Source organism: Leptidea sinapis, chromosome 24 (assembly GCF_905404315.1).
Source record: "Leptidea sinapis chromosome 24, ilLepSina1.1, whole genome shotgun sequence".
Lineage (NCBI taxonomy): Eukaryota > Metazoa > Arthropoda > Insecta > Lepidoptera > Pieridae > Leptidea > Leptidea sinapis.
The window spans coordinates 5,917,065-5,935,310 of record NC_066288.1 but is presented as its reverse complement, the minus strand read 5'-3'; the positions used below and the strand labels follow the sequence as shown (position 1 = coordinate 5,935,310).

Sequence of the window (18,246 nt, the reverse complement as noted above, 5' to 3'; positions counted from 1 at the left end):
TCTCGGAGGGTGGTACGGAACCTTTCAATTTCAAATTTAATTCAAATTCAAACATTTTCATTCAAAATAGGATATTATATCACTTATTGAACTGCAAAAAGTACCACCCATTCGAAAATGTACACCTGAGAAGAACTGACGCAAGAACCTAAGCGAGCTTCTTTTTTTATAAAATTACGTAACTCTTTATTTTATTCTTTAATTTATAATTTATTTAGCCTGAGGACGGTCGCTCCATTCCCAATCTGTGAGAATGGAGCGTGTCTTATCTCTGGTACTACTGGTCCGATTTAAGTGATTCTTTCAGTGTTGGGTAGTCCATTTATCGAGGAATTAAGGAAAGGCTATTGTTTTTTTTTTTTCAAAATTAGGAATCCGTAATAAAATTGCTATTTTGTAACACAAGGTGTAAAATCGAAAACCTATTTTTGCGTGCGCTGCAAAAACTATTGACAATAGAACAAAATGATGTACAGGCTATAATATAGGCAATATTTTATTACTTATAAAACTTTCGCATGAATTATACTTTATATGGCAAAACAACGTTTGCCGGGTCAGCTAGTCATTAATAAAGTCATTTATGTTTTAGTAACCTTTAAAAGACTTACTACCTAACTCGACTGAGCTGAGTAGTAGGCATAATACAACAGTTTCATGAAAATGCACTTATATGACTACCATACCATACATAAAATTATCCAGAATATATTGTGAGGCAATAGTGTTGTGAGATGTTTATTACTAAAGTAAATTAATTTTTTCTCTCAATTATTCTTTAGGACCTAGGTTATATGAAACGCAAATAGCTCTCTTCTGTGGCACAAAGACTATTAATATCGGATGTACCATTACCATAGGATATACTTTGAAGATGATGTAGCCCCAAATATACAATATGTTAAATAATTTATATGTACCTATGTAATCATATTTAAAAACACATATAATCATATAATCACGTGTCTTTCCCGTAGGGGTAGGCAGAGACCACTTCTTTCCACTTGACGATCGACGATCCTTACATACTTGTTTCGCTTCGTCAATTTTCATTATTCCTTTCATACCATGCACTTCGGTTTAGGGTACTCTTGACCTGGTCTTTTTTCAAGATGTCTCTGATTTGGTGTCGAAACGTCCGCCAAGGTCTAACCCTTCCAACACTTTCATTCACTTTTTTCGTCAATCGTTCTTTATTCAAAGCCAAACCATCTCAGCATACATTTCTCAATTTTTGTCACTACATCTTCTTTCAGACCACAACGATACCTTATCTCATATGTCTTATCCTTTCACTCAGTTTAACTCCTATTATCAACAATCATCACTCAACTGCATTTATTCTGCTTTCATGTTTCTTCTGCCATACCCAACTTTCCCTTCCGTATATGAGAGTCGGAACCAACACCCCCTCATGCACAGCCGAACGAGCTTTGTCAGACACCTTCCGACTACATATATACTACATATTATAAAGGAGTGCACAGCTCCATTCACCATGTTTCCTGCATTCACTCTACTTTCAATATCACTCTCACACTTTCTATCTCTTGTAGACTTTGAACCCAGATGCACAAACTCATTTAAATACACAAAAGTAAAAATCCATAAATAGGTTTGAAACCCAGAAAAGAGTCGTCGTATTATACGGATGATAAAATCGGTAATTCAATCAATGATTAGGAATGGAAAACGAGACGATCAATCTTAGTAAGTCATCTGATAAGCGTAGCTTGCAACCATAAGTGCTGTTGCCATAATGTTGAGCCCCATTGATGCATCGATTTGTGTGTTCACAGGCGTAACATTTGGGTTAACGATGATGGTTATTGGTAGGCGATGCGCATGGGAAATTTCTAGTCGGAAGCAATATGCGTCGATTCGTAGAAATTTCAATTCTGTATTTATTTATGACAATAAGGGACGAGACGAGCAGGACGTTCAGCTGATGGTAATTGATACGCCCTGCCTTATACAATGCAGTGATATTAAATAATGATGAGAAATACACATGATGAATATTAAAAATAAAGTATCGAAGCGGTAATTATTAATTTTAGAATGTTTTTTTTTTCATAATAATGCTTCGCAGAGAGTAAATTTGAAATGAATCGAAAGATGGAAAGTATCAATGCCTTGGATAATACTACAACACAGTGGTATTTAATAAGTATTGCAACTTATTCCAACTTTCATGTGCTGCGGATTTTCATAGTATACTTGCTGACCCAGCCAACGTATTGCCATCTAAAGAAATAAAAAAATCAATAAATAAAAATTTTTCGGGGCATAAAAAATAGATGACGACCGATTCTCAGATCTACCAAATACTTATATCGTACATAAAATTTATCGTGCTACAATAATTATTATATTCGATTGCCATCTTGCGGATCTGTGGATGGAACAGAATAATATAAAAATCGCGATACAAAAATAGGTATTGATCGTAGACTTGTAAAAAATTAAAAATTGAAGTTGTATGTATTTTTTAATGTTGAATCTTAATAAAATAAAAAATAAAAAAATACTTGCGAGACCGCTATCATTTAGGGGTATGAAAAATAGATGTTGGCCGATTCTCAGACCTACACACCAATTTTCAAACAAATTGGTTTAGCCGTTTCGGAGGAGCTTAGTAATAAACACAGGGACACGAGAATTTTATATATTAGATAGTATATGTACTTGTTTGTGCATCGAAAGAGGGCTATTAGAGCAATTTATAATAATAAAGAAGGCTTACTATACTAAAGCAGATTATATTGAAGATAATAATGCATGGTTCTTGTCTGGTTCTGTACAGGCTACCTAAAATTTTATAGAATTGTATAAACTAATTTTGCATTAAGCAACTTTAAAGATGGGCTGGGAGTTTCTGATCAGTTCTTCTCTACATTTCAAAGCCCAATTACGAACTGATGTAGGTTCATGACGTTTACCAAGTGTTATTGGATTTAATTTACTATCATATTTTTTTTTTCAAATTGTTTTTTTTTTATATTTTTAAGAAATCCAACAGCTAGTTGTACTAACATTAAAAAAAATCATTATTCATTCGGGCTAATCAATAAAACTTCTCACACTCCCATCGCCAGTTGCATGCAAATAAATAAATGACTCGTTTCACGCCTAATGTTGTACCAAACGGGCTTCTAATGAATTTATCCATTAGAAAGTATCTATTTTATCAATTTTTATTCCGATCTTATAAATTTAATTTATTTATGTTATGTTATTGTCACTCCTTATTGTATTTCTTTTTCTAGTTATAGAAGTATCCAGCGGCGAGTATGGTTCGCATTTAGACCGAATGGTAGCTGCAGTAGAAAATGGTAGATGCCAGCGTTGGCGGGACTACGGCCTGGAGATGGAGAACTCAGGATGTGGAGAGTTGGACATAGAGCAGCTCAACAGTGGAGTTATATCCAGCCATACCTATGAGTATGAGAGCTCTGGGTACGAGCAATTCTCAGTGCTAGTCAAAAGAATGGCGCTGCAGACATTTAGAAATGCCGTGAGTATATTGCAAAAAACCTTGGAATATTTCATGTACAAATCTTTATTCGAATAGGGTGATACTAAGAACTTTAATCTAAAATAGGTGTGTGTTATGTACGCACGCAAGTAGTTATACTTCTTTGTCGTAACAAAACAAAAGTCCTTAAAAATCGTTATTCCTTATGGCTATTTTACTTTTCTAGAAAGAACAATATTATAAATAAAGAAGGGTTTAAGCAGAACATGCATCACATCCGGAGTCTCCTCCTTCGAGATGAGGCTTGAATGAATTTCGTTCAGAGTTCATGTCGTCATACTGTTAAATATAATTTAATTTTTTTTGCGCCCAAAGGGGATAATTGCGTCCGGGATAGCGACGGGAGGGAGGTGGTGAATGCTCATGCATAGCAACGCAGCCTTTGTCTGCGTTGGTTATGTGGGTCTCACGTAAAAACCTAAGTGCCCACTAATCTCCACCTGAGGTTAGCTTTGGGCAAGTGCACTCTAAGCCTTCATCGAAGGTCACCTTCTCTTGGGGAGAGAGGCGCAAGCGGCCCTCCCTTGGGAGTATCCGCTGGGATATAAGCACCTTCAATTTATTCAAGTACTTTCCGTTAACATTTAACATTTTGTATTAGTTATTTTATCGTCTATTTTTTTTTAGTGTAGCCATACCTTAGGAATTTTACATTGCTTATTTCTCATGGAAATATACATTTTTAATTCATCACTTTGTTAATTATTAATACTGTAATATATAATTTCTTCAGTATTTCCAATAAAGACAAATAAAAACCACGGTTTATCAGGACCCGCACGATTATGATATTAAGTAACATCACTATAAAAAATATGAACGAAATCAATAAATGTTTTTTTTTTCAGGGTTATTTGAGGCTCAGATTCGGCCTTCATGTATTTATAGGTGTGATAGTTGGCGCGTTATTCAGCAAAATGGGATACGACGCGTCTAAAACTTTATTCAATTTTGGGTTCTGCTTTGCCTGTGTTATGGCCATGCTGTATACAACTATGATGCCTGTCTTACTTGCCTGTGAGTATGTTGATTGTTTAGGACAAGTTTCAAAATGAGCTGCCAAAATAGACTTCTTTTTAATAAAAATATTTTGTTTTGGTGACATATGCCTTACTGCGGCATGGGTAATTTAGTCACTGAAAGCCCCGTAACTGTATCTCTATTGTCTATCAGATTTTTATATTCAAGAGTTGACGCTTGATATTACATAAAATTCCTACAAACGGAGTCCCAATAATTATGCGGATATCTTTTGAAATATATTTGCATTATTTGTTTTGTAAAATGTACTTTATTTATTATTTGACTTGACAATTTTAATAAACATAAAATGTCCATTTCACGTACAATGCGAGAAAGAACATAGAGTACACAGAGTCGACGAGAATTTTGAGGGCGGACGAAGTCACGGATAAAAGATAGTATTTAATAAACAGCGTAAATATGATAAATTAACTGTTAACAGATTTTTCAAAAATTTTGTCAGTAAATACCAGATTCAGATTAAATTAATAGTAGGTAAATGTTTTTTTTTTATTTTCTCAGAATGCAGATGTTACAAAGATTACAAGTGGACGTTACGTTGGTTTAATTCTATTGTATTATGAAGAATTCCAGTCTCCGCGATCTCAAAACCCATAATTAATGAACCTTTTTTCCTGGTTACATAAAGCTGAACATACTTGTCATTTGCTTTCAGTTCCCTCTGAAGTGATGCTTATAAAACGGGAGTACTTCAATAGATGGTACGGACTGAAGCCATACTTCGCTGCAATGCTCGTATCAAGAACACCAGCCACAATATTCTTCGCACTCCTATACTTGGTGATAGTGTATCCGTGGACAGAGCAACCAATGGAGCCCAAAAGAATTGTGATGTTCGTAACAATATGTATATTGGTGGCGCTTATATCAGAATCTTTGGGTACTGTTATTTCGTCCACGTTAAGTGTTGTGGTATGTTTATTTGACAACTAAATTAATTTAGCATAAATCTATATATATAAAAATGAATTGCTGTTCGTTAGTCTCGCTAAAACTCGAGAACGGCTGGACCGATTTGGCGAATTTAGGTCTTGAATTATTTGTGGAAGTCCAGAGAAGGTTTAAAAGGTGAATAAATAGGAAAATGCTGCTAAATTAAATAAAAACAGGAAATTTGTTTTTCCTTTGATGTGTCGATACATAATTTCTATGAGAGAATATTTTATTGACGCACGGTTTGACAGTTCTGCTGTGAAACAATTTCATCACGACAGCAGGGTGCATATTAAGTAATTTTTGATATTATGATATATTATTGACAAATTCATATAAAAAAACATTATTCTATTTATTATATACAGAACAACGTCTGTCGGGTCAGCTAGTAACTAATAAAATAGTGGTGTGGATGTTAAAAAAGTGTTAAAAAGAGAGAGGTAAATAGACTGGTTTTTTTAGTAAATATTTACGTAGGTTTCATTTAAATTCATCATCATTAGCTCAACCGAAGTAGCGGTAGATTCATTAAGAAAAAATATTTTTTTGACATTCATAAGTGTTTTTTCCGTGACCTACATGAATAAAGTAATTAAGATTTGATTTGATTTGACATAGCAGTGCTTATTCACAGTCACTGTACGATCATGAATCACTGATAGTTGGGCAACTGACTTCAGTACCCTTCTTTTGCCCTGTACTTTCCCCGGGGCATAAAAAGAATAGGGGAGTCCCAGGCCCATGGGTGTCGTAAGAGGCGACTAAGGGCTTTTTAGAAGTGGGAGAGTCACGCAGCCGTCTTTTGACATCAGCACAATCGGGCCAGACTCGTCCGGGTTAATTACCACACTCGCACAGAATACCGGCGTGAAGTAGCGGCCTAGTGCCGCTATGTTTCGCATAGGTTAGTGTCGAGGACCGGAGGCCATCCCTTACCCCCACCCCCTCCCCCCAACAAAATATGAGAGCGGTCCGTAAAGAGATATTACCCCAGGAGAGTACCGGCTCTACCAGAGCCGGAGAATCCCTCCCCGAGCACTCTCGCTCGGGCTGCCCTTCGTATTCTGGGGTGGGCACAGAACCGCGCATGACCGAGGACAAACGAGGCCAAAACACCACGGCACCCCGCTCCACGCTCAACGTGGACTTTTGCAATATCAGGGGAATTCACTCCAATTTAAACGTCGTCCACCACCACCTTGAGACGGCGCAGCCGGCCTTGTGTTTCCTTACGGAGACGCAGATATCTCGACCTAGCGATACGTCATATTTAACGTACCCCGGGTACAAAATTGAGCACAATTTTTTGCCTCATGCCGGGGTATGTGTGTACGTTAGGGAGGATATCTGCTGTCGCCGTCTCGGCAATTTTGAGGGTAGGGACCTGTCCACTCTCTGGCTCCGCGTACATTTAGAGGACCGCGTCCGCATCTATGCGTATGTCTACAGGTCCCATAGTGGTAACGCAGAAACCGATCATCTCATGGGCTGCGTTCAATTGACGACGTGCTTGCACAGATCCCCTCCGCTGAAATCGTAGTCTTGGATGATTTCAACGGGCACAATGCCGAATGGCTTGGATCACGTACCACAGACTACGCAGGGCGATCTGTGCATAATTTTGCATTGGCGTACGACCTGTCCCAATTGGTTGAGTCGCCAACGCGGCTCCCGGATGTGGATAGCCACATGCCGTCCTTATTAGATCTTCTGCTGACTACACATCCCGATGGTTACCAGGTCATTGTCGACGCCCCTCTCGGAACGTTCGACCATTGCCTGGTCAGGAGTGTAGTGCCTATACGACGCCCACGCCAGATTGGGATAGGATGCGTTCCTTTTTTGCATCCTACCCTTGGAGCAGGGTTTGTTTCCCTTCGGATGATCCTAGTGCCTGCGCCGTTGCAGTAGCCGATGTGATACTACAGGGCATGGATATTTTTATACCAAGCTCTGTAGTACCGATCGGTGGCAGATCACAGCCCTGGTTCGATGCGGCAGTTAAAGCAGCATCTGACTGCAAAAAACAGGCGTATCGAACTTGGGTTGCGGCGCTGGACACAAAGGATCCGAACTGCATAGTTCTGAAGAGGAAAAACAACCGTGCTTCCAGATTTTTTAAGCGGCAAATCGCCCGTGCAAAGTCAAAACACGTCGTCAAAATCGGCGAGCAGCTTTCCCGTTACCCGACCGGAACACGCAAGTTCTGGTCGTTGTCGAAAGCTGCTCTTGGTAACTTCAGCCAGCCGTCCATGCCGCCGTTGCACATGAGGAATGACACCCTGGCCCATACGGCAAAAGAGAAAGCCGATCTCCTGTGCGCTCTTTTCGCCTCCAACTCGACTCTTGACGACAACGAAAAAACACCGCCGACCATCCCGCGGTGTCAGAGCTCTATGCCTGAAGTACAGTTCAGACAGAAAACTGTTAGGCGAGCTCTGTTTTCGTTTGACGTCAGGAAGTCGAGCGGGCCGGATGGCATTTCTCCAATCGTGCTTAGAACGTGTGCCCCTGAGTTGACGCCGGTGCTAACGCGTTTATTCCGGCACTCTTATTCCAAAGGCGTAGTCCCTGACTCATGGAAGTCAGCCCTTGTCCATCCGATCCAAAAAAAAGGAGACAGTTCGGATCCGGCAAACTACAGGCCTATTGCTATTACCTCCCTGGTCTCCAAAATCAGGGAGAGCATAATTAGCCGTCAGCTCTTGGTATACCTAGAGGGTCACCAGTTGATCAACGACCGACAATACGGGTTTCGCCATGGTCGGTCGGCTGGTTATCTTCTGGTATACCTAACACATAGATGGGCTGCGGCTATTGAAAGCAAGGGGGAAGGCCTGGCAGTTAGCCTGGGTATAGCGAAGGCCTTTGATCGTGTATGGCATAAGGCGCTCCTCTCTAAACTTCCATCATTTGGGCTTCCCGAGAGCTTGTGCAAGTGGACCTCTAGCTTCCTCACTGGGCGCAGCATACAGGTCGTTGTCGACGGACATTGCTCGAACCCGAAGCCCGTGAATGCTGGAGTGCCCCAAGGCTGTGTGCTGTATGATATGTTGGACACCTCCAACATTCATTGCTATGCAGATGCAGCACTGGTGATGCCGTATACACGGGCCATGCACATCTCTCTCGGGAAATCGTCGACCAGTGCCGGGAGAAACTTGTGTCTTCTATCGAGTCCTCTCTTGAGAAGGTCGCGGAATGGGGTAAATTGAACCTTGTCCAATTTAACCCCCAGAAGGCTCAAGTTTGCGCGTTTACCACTAAAAAAACCCCATTTGTCGCATCAGCGCTCTTCGACAACACTTCCCTAAAAGCCTCGCCTAGTATTGGAATACTGGGTCTCGAAATCTCGAGCGATTGCCAATTCCGTGGCCATCTGGAGGGCAAAGCCAAATTGGCTTCAAAGAAACTGGGCGTCATTAATAGAGCACGGCAATACTTCAAGCCGGCCCACATTCTAGCGCTGTACGGCCGCGGCTGCAGGTCCGGCCACACATGGAGTATTGCTGTCATCTCTGGTCTGGCGCACCCCAGTATCAGCTCGATCCATTTGACCGCGTGCAACGCAGAGCAGCTCGAATTGTCGGGGACCCAGTACTCTGTGAACGGCTGGATCACTTGGCGTTGCGTAGAGACGTCGCTTCATTGTGTGTCTTCTACCGCATTTATCACGGGGAGTGTTCCGAAGAGCTGTTTTACCTAATTCCTGCCGCCGAATTCCACCTTCGCACGACACGTCACAAGTTAGGATATCATCCTCACCATCTGGATGTGTGGCGGTCCTCCACAGTGCGGTTTACAAGGAGCTTTCTTCCACGTACTACAAAGCTGTGGAATGAACTTCCTTGTGCGGTGTTTCCGGGACGATACGACATGGGTACCTTCAAAAAAAGCGCGTACACCTTCCTTAAAGGCCGGCAACGCTCCTGTGATTCCTCTGGTGTTGCAAGAGAGCATGGGCGGCGGTGATCACTTAACAACAGGTGACCCGTACGCTCGTTTGTCCTCCTATTCCATAAAAAAAAAAGTACAAAAACATATTTTATAAAGGATCAATCATTTTTCATCTAATTCTGGTAGGATTCATAAGATACATAATAGCTTTAAGGGTAAATGAATACACTTTTATAATAAAGTTCCAGCCACTATCTATCTATATAAATAAATATCTATCTATCTATAGTCAGGCATTATCTATAAATAAATTTAAATGTTTTACTAAAAAATGGCTCTGTCTTTAATCCTACTGCTCCACAGCTGAATATCTAAGTGACCCACCAACCTGGGACTAGATTATGATTATTTTATAACAACAACAATGACAGTACAATATTGTATATTTCATTAAAAAGAGCGCAGAAAAAAAAGCTGCGAGAGTTTCTTGCGCCACTTCTTCTCTCTCAGAGCGCCATTTGTTTCCGAAGCGGTACTAGTATCTAGCATAGGTATTAGAAATGACATCAAAAAGAATTCTAAAGGAATCAATTTTGTGAAACTAAATGCCTTTTATACTTTTCATACCTTTTATGCCTTTAGGAATCATCTTTTACAAACGCTTGTGTCCCCAGTAGTCATATATTCTGGTTGGTTTGGTTTTCCTGATCTTAATGAGAAGACATTTAGGAGAAACGCATATTAATAATTGAATATTTGTTTCAGAACTCTATGTTCGTAGGCCCCGTCGTAACTGTTCCACTTATGTTGCTCTCAGTGTACGGTATCGGTAATGGAGACGATCCTATCCCTATCGTTTGGAGACTGGCCCGGGCCTGCTCCTATATGAGGTATGGCCTCGAGGGTCTGATTGCCGCTGTATACGGACCCCCCAGGGCTAACCTCATATGTCCTGACGAAGTGGCCTATTGTGAAAACAGGAATGTTAAGTAAGTAAATTTCTAGTTCTATACAAAAGAAGCAGGATATTGGTGATAGATATAGTTGACAGAAGAATACGTAACGAAGAAACCGCTTAAGGATCTGATCATATCCTATTCCATCCAACTCTCTGACACTTTAAGCTGTGGTCTCGAGAATTTAACTCACAAAGCTACTCCAAACGCAAGGCGTAGCTGTCTCATATTAGAATAAATGTATACTCTATTAGGATTTAAGACCTTACTGTTAATATCAAATAAGGTAACGTACACTGCTGGATAAAGTCCTCCCCCAAAGATCCCCACGACGATTGGCTGCGCTGCCTTCATCCAACGTATACCAGCGATCTTGACCAGATCGGCGGTCTATCATGTCTACCAACACTGCGTCTTCCGGTACGTGGTCGCCATTCGAGGACTTTACTGCCCCAACGGCCATCTGACCGTCGAACTATGTGCCCTGCCTACTGCCACTCCAGGATGAATGTTACAATCAAAATGATCATGATGGTGACGTGACATTCATCCTTCAAATCATATTCGTATCGAACCTTAGTTGCAATTTCTGGGAGTCGGAACGCATTCAGCCTATCAATACAACGACTCTGGGCTTAAACACTCACCAAGAACAAGCTTAAGGGCACAAAAGTTGATCAATAGTTGTTAAGACACTAAATGCCAGCGACGTTGAGCGATATGAGTCAGCCCGCCATCTATGTAACAAAGCCGATATTTTCAAAATTCTTGGGTGGAAAACAGTTTATGTGCTTACAATCCTCGTTATTCACTACTAATCTGAATAAATGAACCTACACAAAAAGTACAAGCTATAAGAATAACTTTTCTGAGAGAAGTTATAAGAAAAATGCGTCACGCCATGCCAAAAACTTGTTTAACTTCAAAGAAAAGTGGTAGTTCAAAAAGGCTCGGCAGTGTTAAGTATAACCAACAGCAAGCATTAGCAACCTACAAATAAGACTTAAGAATATGTGTAACAGGATTAAGTAGTGTTCATAGCTCGAAATGCTATACTTTCACCACAAACCTTGTCTAAAAACACCATGTTTGCGTGTTTTCTGCTTACTCTTCGCCTTAAGAAAAAGATAACATTTATTTTTAATTTCAGACATTTCGTTAAAACGATGGGGATGGCAGGAGTATCATATTGGGTGGACCTTGGAGTTTTATGTGGTATGCTGTTGGCCACGAACCTCGCTGCTTATTACTTATTGCGGCAAAGGTTATCACCTAACTATGCGTTCAGAGCAGTCAAAGTTATTGGACAATTTATTAAGACCAAAATCAGCGGTAGTCACTGACAGAGTTGGTTACTCTAGCTGGTATTCTGGTGGTATGATTGATATTGACCCTGACAAGTGATGTGAGAGTGGTAAACTTATAGATTTAACAGTAGAATTAGTAAGCCAAAGCAGAATCAAATTATAAAAACTTAGATATTTCAACCCAAGAGCATTGCCATCCAATTTGGCCCATAGCCTCCATGGTAGAAAGTGATTTATGTATACATATATTACAGTAATTATTCCCTCCTTACAAATAAACTTGGTATAAATTTAAACTTGATAGTAAACCAAGAATATGCGAAATGTTGACTATGTCGTTGACAACACTTTCAATACAATGATAATTCTAAAGTTTTCCGAATGTCAAGCAGCCTTGCAAAGAAAGCGGGAATGGTTATACGTCCGAATAAACCAATCATAAGCAAAATGTCTAATTGTAAACATTTTGCATATTCTTGGTTTATTCTCAGGTATAACCATATAACAAGTTTATTTGTAAGGCCGTACATGTTTAACTCTTATGCTGGGTGCACATATGACGAAAGATAGTAAAAGAAAGCTTTGTATTGAAAGAGATAGTATATGTGTGGCGAGGCGAGTGAATGAGATGAGAGACCGTTGTTGATGGAATTGTAATGCCGCACCAAACCGACCGAGAAGCTACCCTGCGGTCTTACTTTTCCATTGACTTCTTCTTTCCAGTGAATATCTAAAGTTCATTGTGAAACCCTGTGATAACCAGCCTAGCGAAACTCTCTAAGAAAAAAGCGATTCACTCGATTGTATGAAACGTGCAGCCATTGATAGATTGACAGATGACGGCTATAATCCTGTAAAAAACGGATAAAGCCGAAATCCACTACGTTTATGCAACTGTTCGCTTTCAAACTTGCCCGGATTATACTCCGTCGCTAATCGCAATACTGCAATTACTACTATTTCAAACTTATGTCAAATGCCTGCATGTTTCATACTAAACTAAATTTCTATTATTACTTAGGCACTCCCGCCTCTTATTACGTAGTATTTACATCCTCTTTGGTGACAACAACCACATAACAACATCTTCATGTACAAGAAACTAAATTGTTGAATCAAAATAAAAAAAAAACTTATCGTCAAACGATATCGATATTAGTGTGATATTAAATATAGGTAATTAGTGGTGTAGTTAAGTTCTTATAGACACGGACGAGTAAAATAAGAACGACTTCGTGTCACCTTACATAACAGTGAGGCAACCAAACAAGCCGGTAAACGCGTAAATACATAGCCCCACGCATACAATACAAGCCGATCGGCTACCATTATAAGATTTGCCATCGTCTGTGACGGATCAGTTTGCGTCGCAATAAAATATTTTAAAATGCCGTTGTGCGTTGTGAAAAAGTGTAAAAACAATACTATAAAAGTATTTGTGGATATATGATTATTGAAGGGAGAAAAAATTGTGTATTTGATATACCCCGTATGCCCGGTGCGTCACTTGCTAATATCACGGAGCGGTGTCCTTCTTTTTTTACTAGTCCATGCTTATAGATAATTTGATATTTTACTTTTTATAATTAAATTTTCATAGTGTTTTCAAGTTGTACTTGTTTGTATTCGTAAATTATTGGGAAAAAAAGACTAATGACTTATAATCATAATGATATTGATTTTGCCCCCAAAGCGGACATCACATTCATAGTATAAATTTTAACATATTATTATTAAAAAATGTATCTTTTAACTTATTTTTTTCCAATTATTATTATTAGTATATTTAAGGAGAAGGAATTAAATGTTTATTATGAAATGTATTTGTTTTTATTTGCCGGCCTCTATATCTATATATTTATCTGTCGTTTATACATCCATGATCACTAATACAAGTACATACTTACTTTATTGAGTATTTGAAAAGGTCTATACTCTATGGTCTAAAAAAACATTATTTATAGAAGGTTTAAAGATTTTCTACCATACAATAGTGTCACCAAAAAAGACAGAACTTGTTTTGGTGCCACAGACAACTGAATATAGGTTAGGTACATAGGTTCATAGAATTATTAAGTACTAATAATACTCTGTGGTATTAACCACAGAGTAGGGAAGGATTCTTACGTATGTAATAGGTACATACTATATTACATACATAATTTTTCATGTTTAAATCATTAGAGTAAAACTTGTTAGTATAATTTGCCAAGATGCTGCTAGGTATATTTTGTAACTTTTATTTTTCCTGCGTTGGCTGTATGGGTGTACCTTTGCCATTCCTTGAAGGAAAAATAAAACCACCAGAGAGAACATTTACAAACCATTTCCCGCTCATTTATGCGGCAACTCAAAAACTTGTGATATTTGTTTGTTTAACTTTTGTTTTATTTAAAATTACCTAATCGTAGAAAATATTGTGTATGCAACACGTTGTATATCTAGGCTGCTTAGACTCACATTACAACCGGGTTTTTAAGACTCATTATACAACTGTTGCATAAAATTCCAAACCTAGATACACATGAAATAAATCCATTTCTTCCGTGTTAGATATGCCTTTATTCTAACCAAACTCCATATTCTATATTCGAAAACGTACTGTCATGAAACTTATTTCCATACGCGACGTTCATGAATTTCCAAATGACACAATTCTGCTGGTGCATGAAACGGACAAGCGAGATTAAGGCACACAATAGTTAAGTAATCACCATCAAGGTTGCGCTAGTCGATACAGTCTTACTTCACAGATATGTTTGAAGCGTTAAAGCAAAAAGCAATCATATATCGTGAACTATAATGTCAAATAATGTCAGTCTTTTGTGATAAAGAATGACTAAATTACTCACTAACTATATTCACCAGTGGGAGGCTCCTTTGCACAGGAAGCGGGCTAGATTATGAGTACCACAACAGCGCCTATTTCTGCCGTGAAGCAGTATTGTGTAGCATTACTGTGTTTCGGTCTGAAGGGCGCCGTAGCTAGTGAAATTACTGGGCAGATGAGACTTAACATCTTACGACTCAAGGTGACGAGCGCAATTGTAGTGCCGCTCAGAATTTTTGAGTTATTCAAGAATCCTGAGCGGCACTGCATTGTAATGGGTAGGGCGTATCAATTACCATCAGCTGAACGTCCTGTTCGTCTCGTCCCTTATTTTCATAAAAAAATTATAAAGACCATTTTACCATCTGATGTGGCATATCCTATATTTTCTCTATAGCACCTCAACTGGTAACGTTGAACTTAAAAGGTAAAAATATAATTTACCAAATTCGATGCCACATTGTTTGTTAACCACATATTATACAATTTGGAACAGTTTTTAAGGGTTGGAGAAAAAAACATGAATTAGTAATAGATTTTTATATAAGTATATTGAATATAATTTAATAAAAATAGGTGTGTATTTGTATAAACTACAAAATGCTTTACCTGTTGTCTAGAACACTATGTAGATAGTTATAAAATATTACAAAAGCCTTAAACATAAAATTAAGAACTTCAATTTTAGTTTATATTAATTATAGTTAATATTAATTAGAAAGCATGTATTTAGATTGTTCAATTCAGTGTTTAAAGGTGAGTATTCACTTTCCATCCAATTACAATTTGCTTTTTCACATAAAATATTATGTGGATTAAGCGTTTGGCTTAAACAAGACATGGCATTCAAGTAGTAGATATCAGGAACACAGGATGCTTTCGGTGACATTTTTTTATTTTTTTATTTTAATGAAACGAAGCACTTTTTCAAGTACAAATTGCTGTTAATTGAAATAATAATATAATAATAATAAATGATTTACGGCGGTTCCCGATATACTATCTACAGATAGAGGATAAATTACTCCATTCTACTGTCAATAATTAGCTGTCAATAATCTGAAGCTGACCCAATATACCCGATAAGTCATTCTTGTCGCCTTATATTGGGACGTTAGAATTGCAATTTCCATACAAACTTCTATCGCTGGTAAGCTATATATCGTTCCATTGACAGACAGCGTGTACGGATAAGGTGAGTTACCGTCGACCAGTTTATGTGGACAGTAAAGTCAACGATAGTTACAATTTTTATCTCACGAGATAGACTGAATATTGGGAACGGCCGTTAGTGAATACCCAGCCTGCATAAAGTTTCAAAAATTCAACAATAACCATGAAATATATACAACTTAAACTTAATAATTCATAGAATTAAACATCAACGCTATAAATATAATTTATTTAAGACACGCACGGACGGACATAATTATTCATTATATATAAAAAATAATTTCACTACTTACAAATCAGTGTCTCGTAAGGACATTTCGTACTTACTGTTTGGTAAAAATAGACAATATGAACTAACTACGAGATCGTGCACTAGTGATAACCTAATATTAATATTAAAAAATAATATTACATTAAATATGTATATTGTGCACGTTCCTTTACAATGATTGTACTCGAGGCACTCGTGGTAAATAAGGGTGTTAACATACAGCCCGGTTTCACGACCGCGTTTTCATTAAAACAAATGACGCACGATCATGGGATTTGTTATAAAAACCTATACAAGATATGACCATCACAAGTTGTTATAAATAAAGTAATAAATGTATTTGACAAAATATAAAATAAAAATTTCATAATTTTCGCTTTATCTGCAATTTCAGCCAATATCATAAAAGTTGCTCATAGCAGAATTGAAATCGGCTTAAAAATAACTTCATAAAACATATTTTTTTAATAATGGGATAATTATATAAAAGCAATAATCTTAGAGATACTCTTAACATAAAGAAATACAATAATAAGACATCATTTCATAATTCAGTCTTTGATTTCCTAATCCTAGTACTCGTAAAACTTGTTCGAGCTTATCCAAGAAACTGGATTCTCGTACATAGTCCGCTTTAGAGTATTATTGTGGTGTGACAGTATTTAATAAAGTATACAATTTTAAAACTTCTTTCCCGCGGCACCATAACGCAACGTTTCTCAACGAATTCGTGTGGTAAGTCCCTTATCAATAATGGGTTTCGATTGCAAGAAGAAATATTTCCGACTTGTATCAAAACACCAAGATGGCGCTAGTGTGCACATACTTCGCGTTTCGAAAAAGAGAAGAACAATTCTTCTGACGCTGTTGTGGGGCGACTTGGACTAGGCGTCTCGATAACTAACGTCAAACTAAATGTAAGAAACGCCTCGTACTGCTAAATAAACTTTTGTATCTCTCTTCAACTTGACAGATATAAAGCGGGGTTTTCACTGTGATGGATGGCCCTACTCGTGTAGTGCAAACACGTGATCCACTCCTATACTATCTAGCTCGTACGAGTGCACTGACAGACCCTGCTTAAACGACACGTTTCTTTTCTTAATGTTTATAGCATTTAACGAATGAATAACTAAAAACATTTTGCCTATTACAGTCGTAAGAATGTAGCGTTTGTTTGTGAAAATAGGCAACGAAAAATTCACCGGTTACTCAACTTCTACTCTCATATTCTGTCTAACTCGTCGCACTATCACTAATAGTATTATACTATTGTTTTGCCAAGTTTTGACATTGCCTTTTATGTCGACTTACTCTAAGGCAGTATAAGGTCTGTGTTTTCAAAATATCTTTTTCTGCTTGTATATTGGATACTGACTATATACATTTTATATTTTCAATAATCCTCACATGGCCGTCTCCAAGGGTTGGCTGTAGGACCGGTTGGCTTCAGTGATATGATCCTCAAAGTCGAAGTCTGTTTCGAGGACGACTTCGGACCGGGAGCGCGCGTGTAGGTCCGGCGTGAAGTCCTGTGTGGAGTCCGGCGAGTGTTGTGACTGCGGACTCGAGTCGTAATGCTTGTAGTTGGTGTAGATGGGGGGAGGGGGAGGTAGGGACTCGATATAGGTTGACTCCTCTGAAAACAGTAGGTTATTGTTATAAAAGAAGTTATTGGCATATATTGTGGGTCTATTTAAAAAAAAGAACCTATTAATAAAACATGTTTTATGTTATGAAAACAAACAAAATAGTACCCCTTTGAAATAGACTGTAGTTGTAATAGAGAAGATTACACCTTTTTTTACCATGATTTCAACTTGCGATGGGAGTGTGACAAGTTTTATTTAATAATGTTTAAATAAACTTGTGTTGTTTGTTTGTAATTATTTTTACATTTAATAATATTTTACTTGTTCATATGTACATGTGGAAGCCTATTATTAGCTGGAATGAATTATGTGTTTTAATTATTTTAATGTATATACAACTAGCTGTTGGCTTTCTGAAAAAAAATAAACAAAAATAATTTGCGAGAATTCTTTTAATAAACTTTACACTCCGACCAAAATCAAAAGATTAAATCAGGTTCATAGGACATCAAAAAGAATCAATTGTTTATATTTAAAAAAACAAATCAGTTTAAATAATTTACTTATTTTCAGGTAAATGTCAAAGTATTATTATGTTACATTTAATAATATTATTCGTGTTCATGTGGAAGCCTATTATTAGCTCGAATGAATTATGTTTGTTAATTATTTTAATGTATGTTCAACCAGCTATTTGGCTTT

General features: G+C 37.9%; 2 protein-coding genes across 3 annotated transcripts in view; one reads left to right on the top strand and one right to left on the bottom strand.

The window, feature by feature from the left end:
• LOC126971588 (ATP-binding cassette sub-family G member 1) overlaps nt 1–13,497 on the top strand; it is a 100,294-nt gene extending 86,797 nt beyond the window's left edge. Inside the window, exons 7-11 of the mRNA XM_050817908.1 lie at nt 3,270–3,517; nt 4,387–4,555; nt 5,238–5,494; nt 10,181–10,404; nt 11,522–13,497. Of these exons, the coding sequence (XP_050673865.1) occupies nt 3,270–3,517; nt 4,387–4,555; nt 5,238–5,494; nt 10,181–10,404; nt 11,522–11,714 (1,091 nt within the window). The 3' untranslated portion in view covers nt 11,715–13,497. The remainder of the gene's footprint in view (nt 1–3,269; nt 3,518–4,386; nt 4,556–5,237; nt 5,495–10,180; nt 10,405–11,521) is intronic.
• A 1,536-nt stretch (nt 13,498–15,033) lies between these two features.
• LOC126971542 (protein bark beetle) overlaps nt 15,034–18,246 on the bottom strand; it is a 65,957-nt gene continuing 62,744 nt past the window's right edge. For both annotated transcript variants that reach the window (XM_050817827.1, XM_050817828.1), the window contains one exon: nt 15,034–17,591. In XM_050817827.1, the coding sequence (XP_050673784.1) occupies nt 17,359–17,591 (233 nt within the window). In that variant the 3' untranslated portion in view covers nt 15,034–17,358. The remainder of the gene's footprint in view (nt 17,592–18,246) is intronic.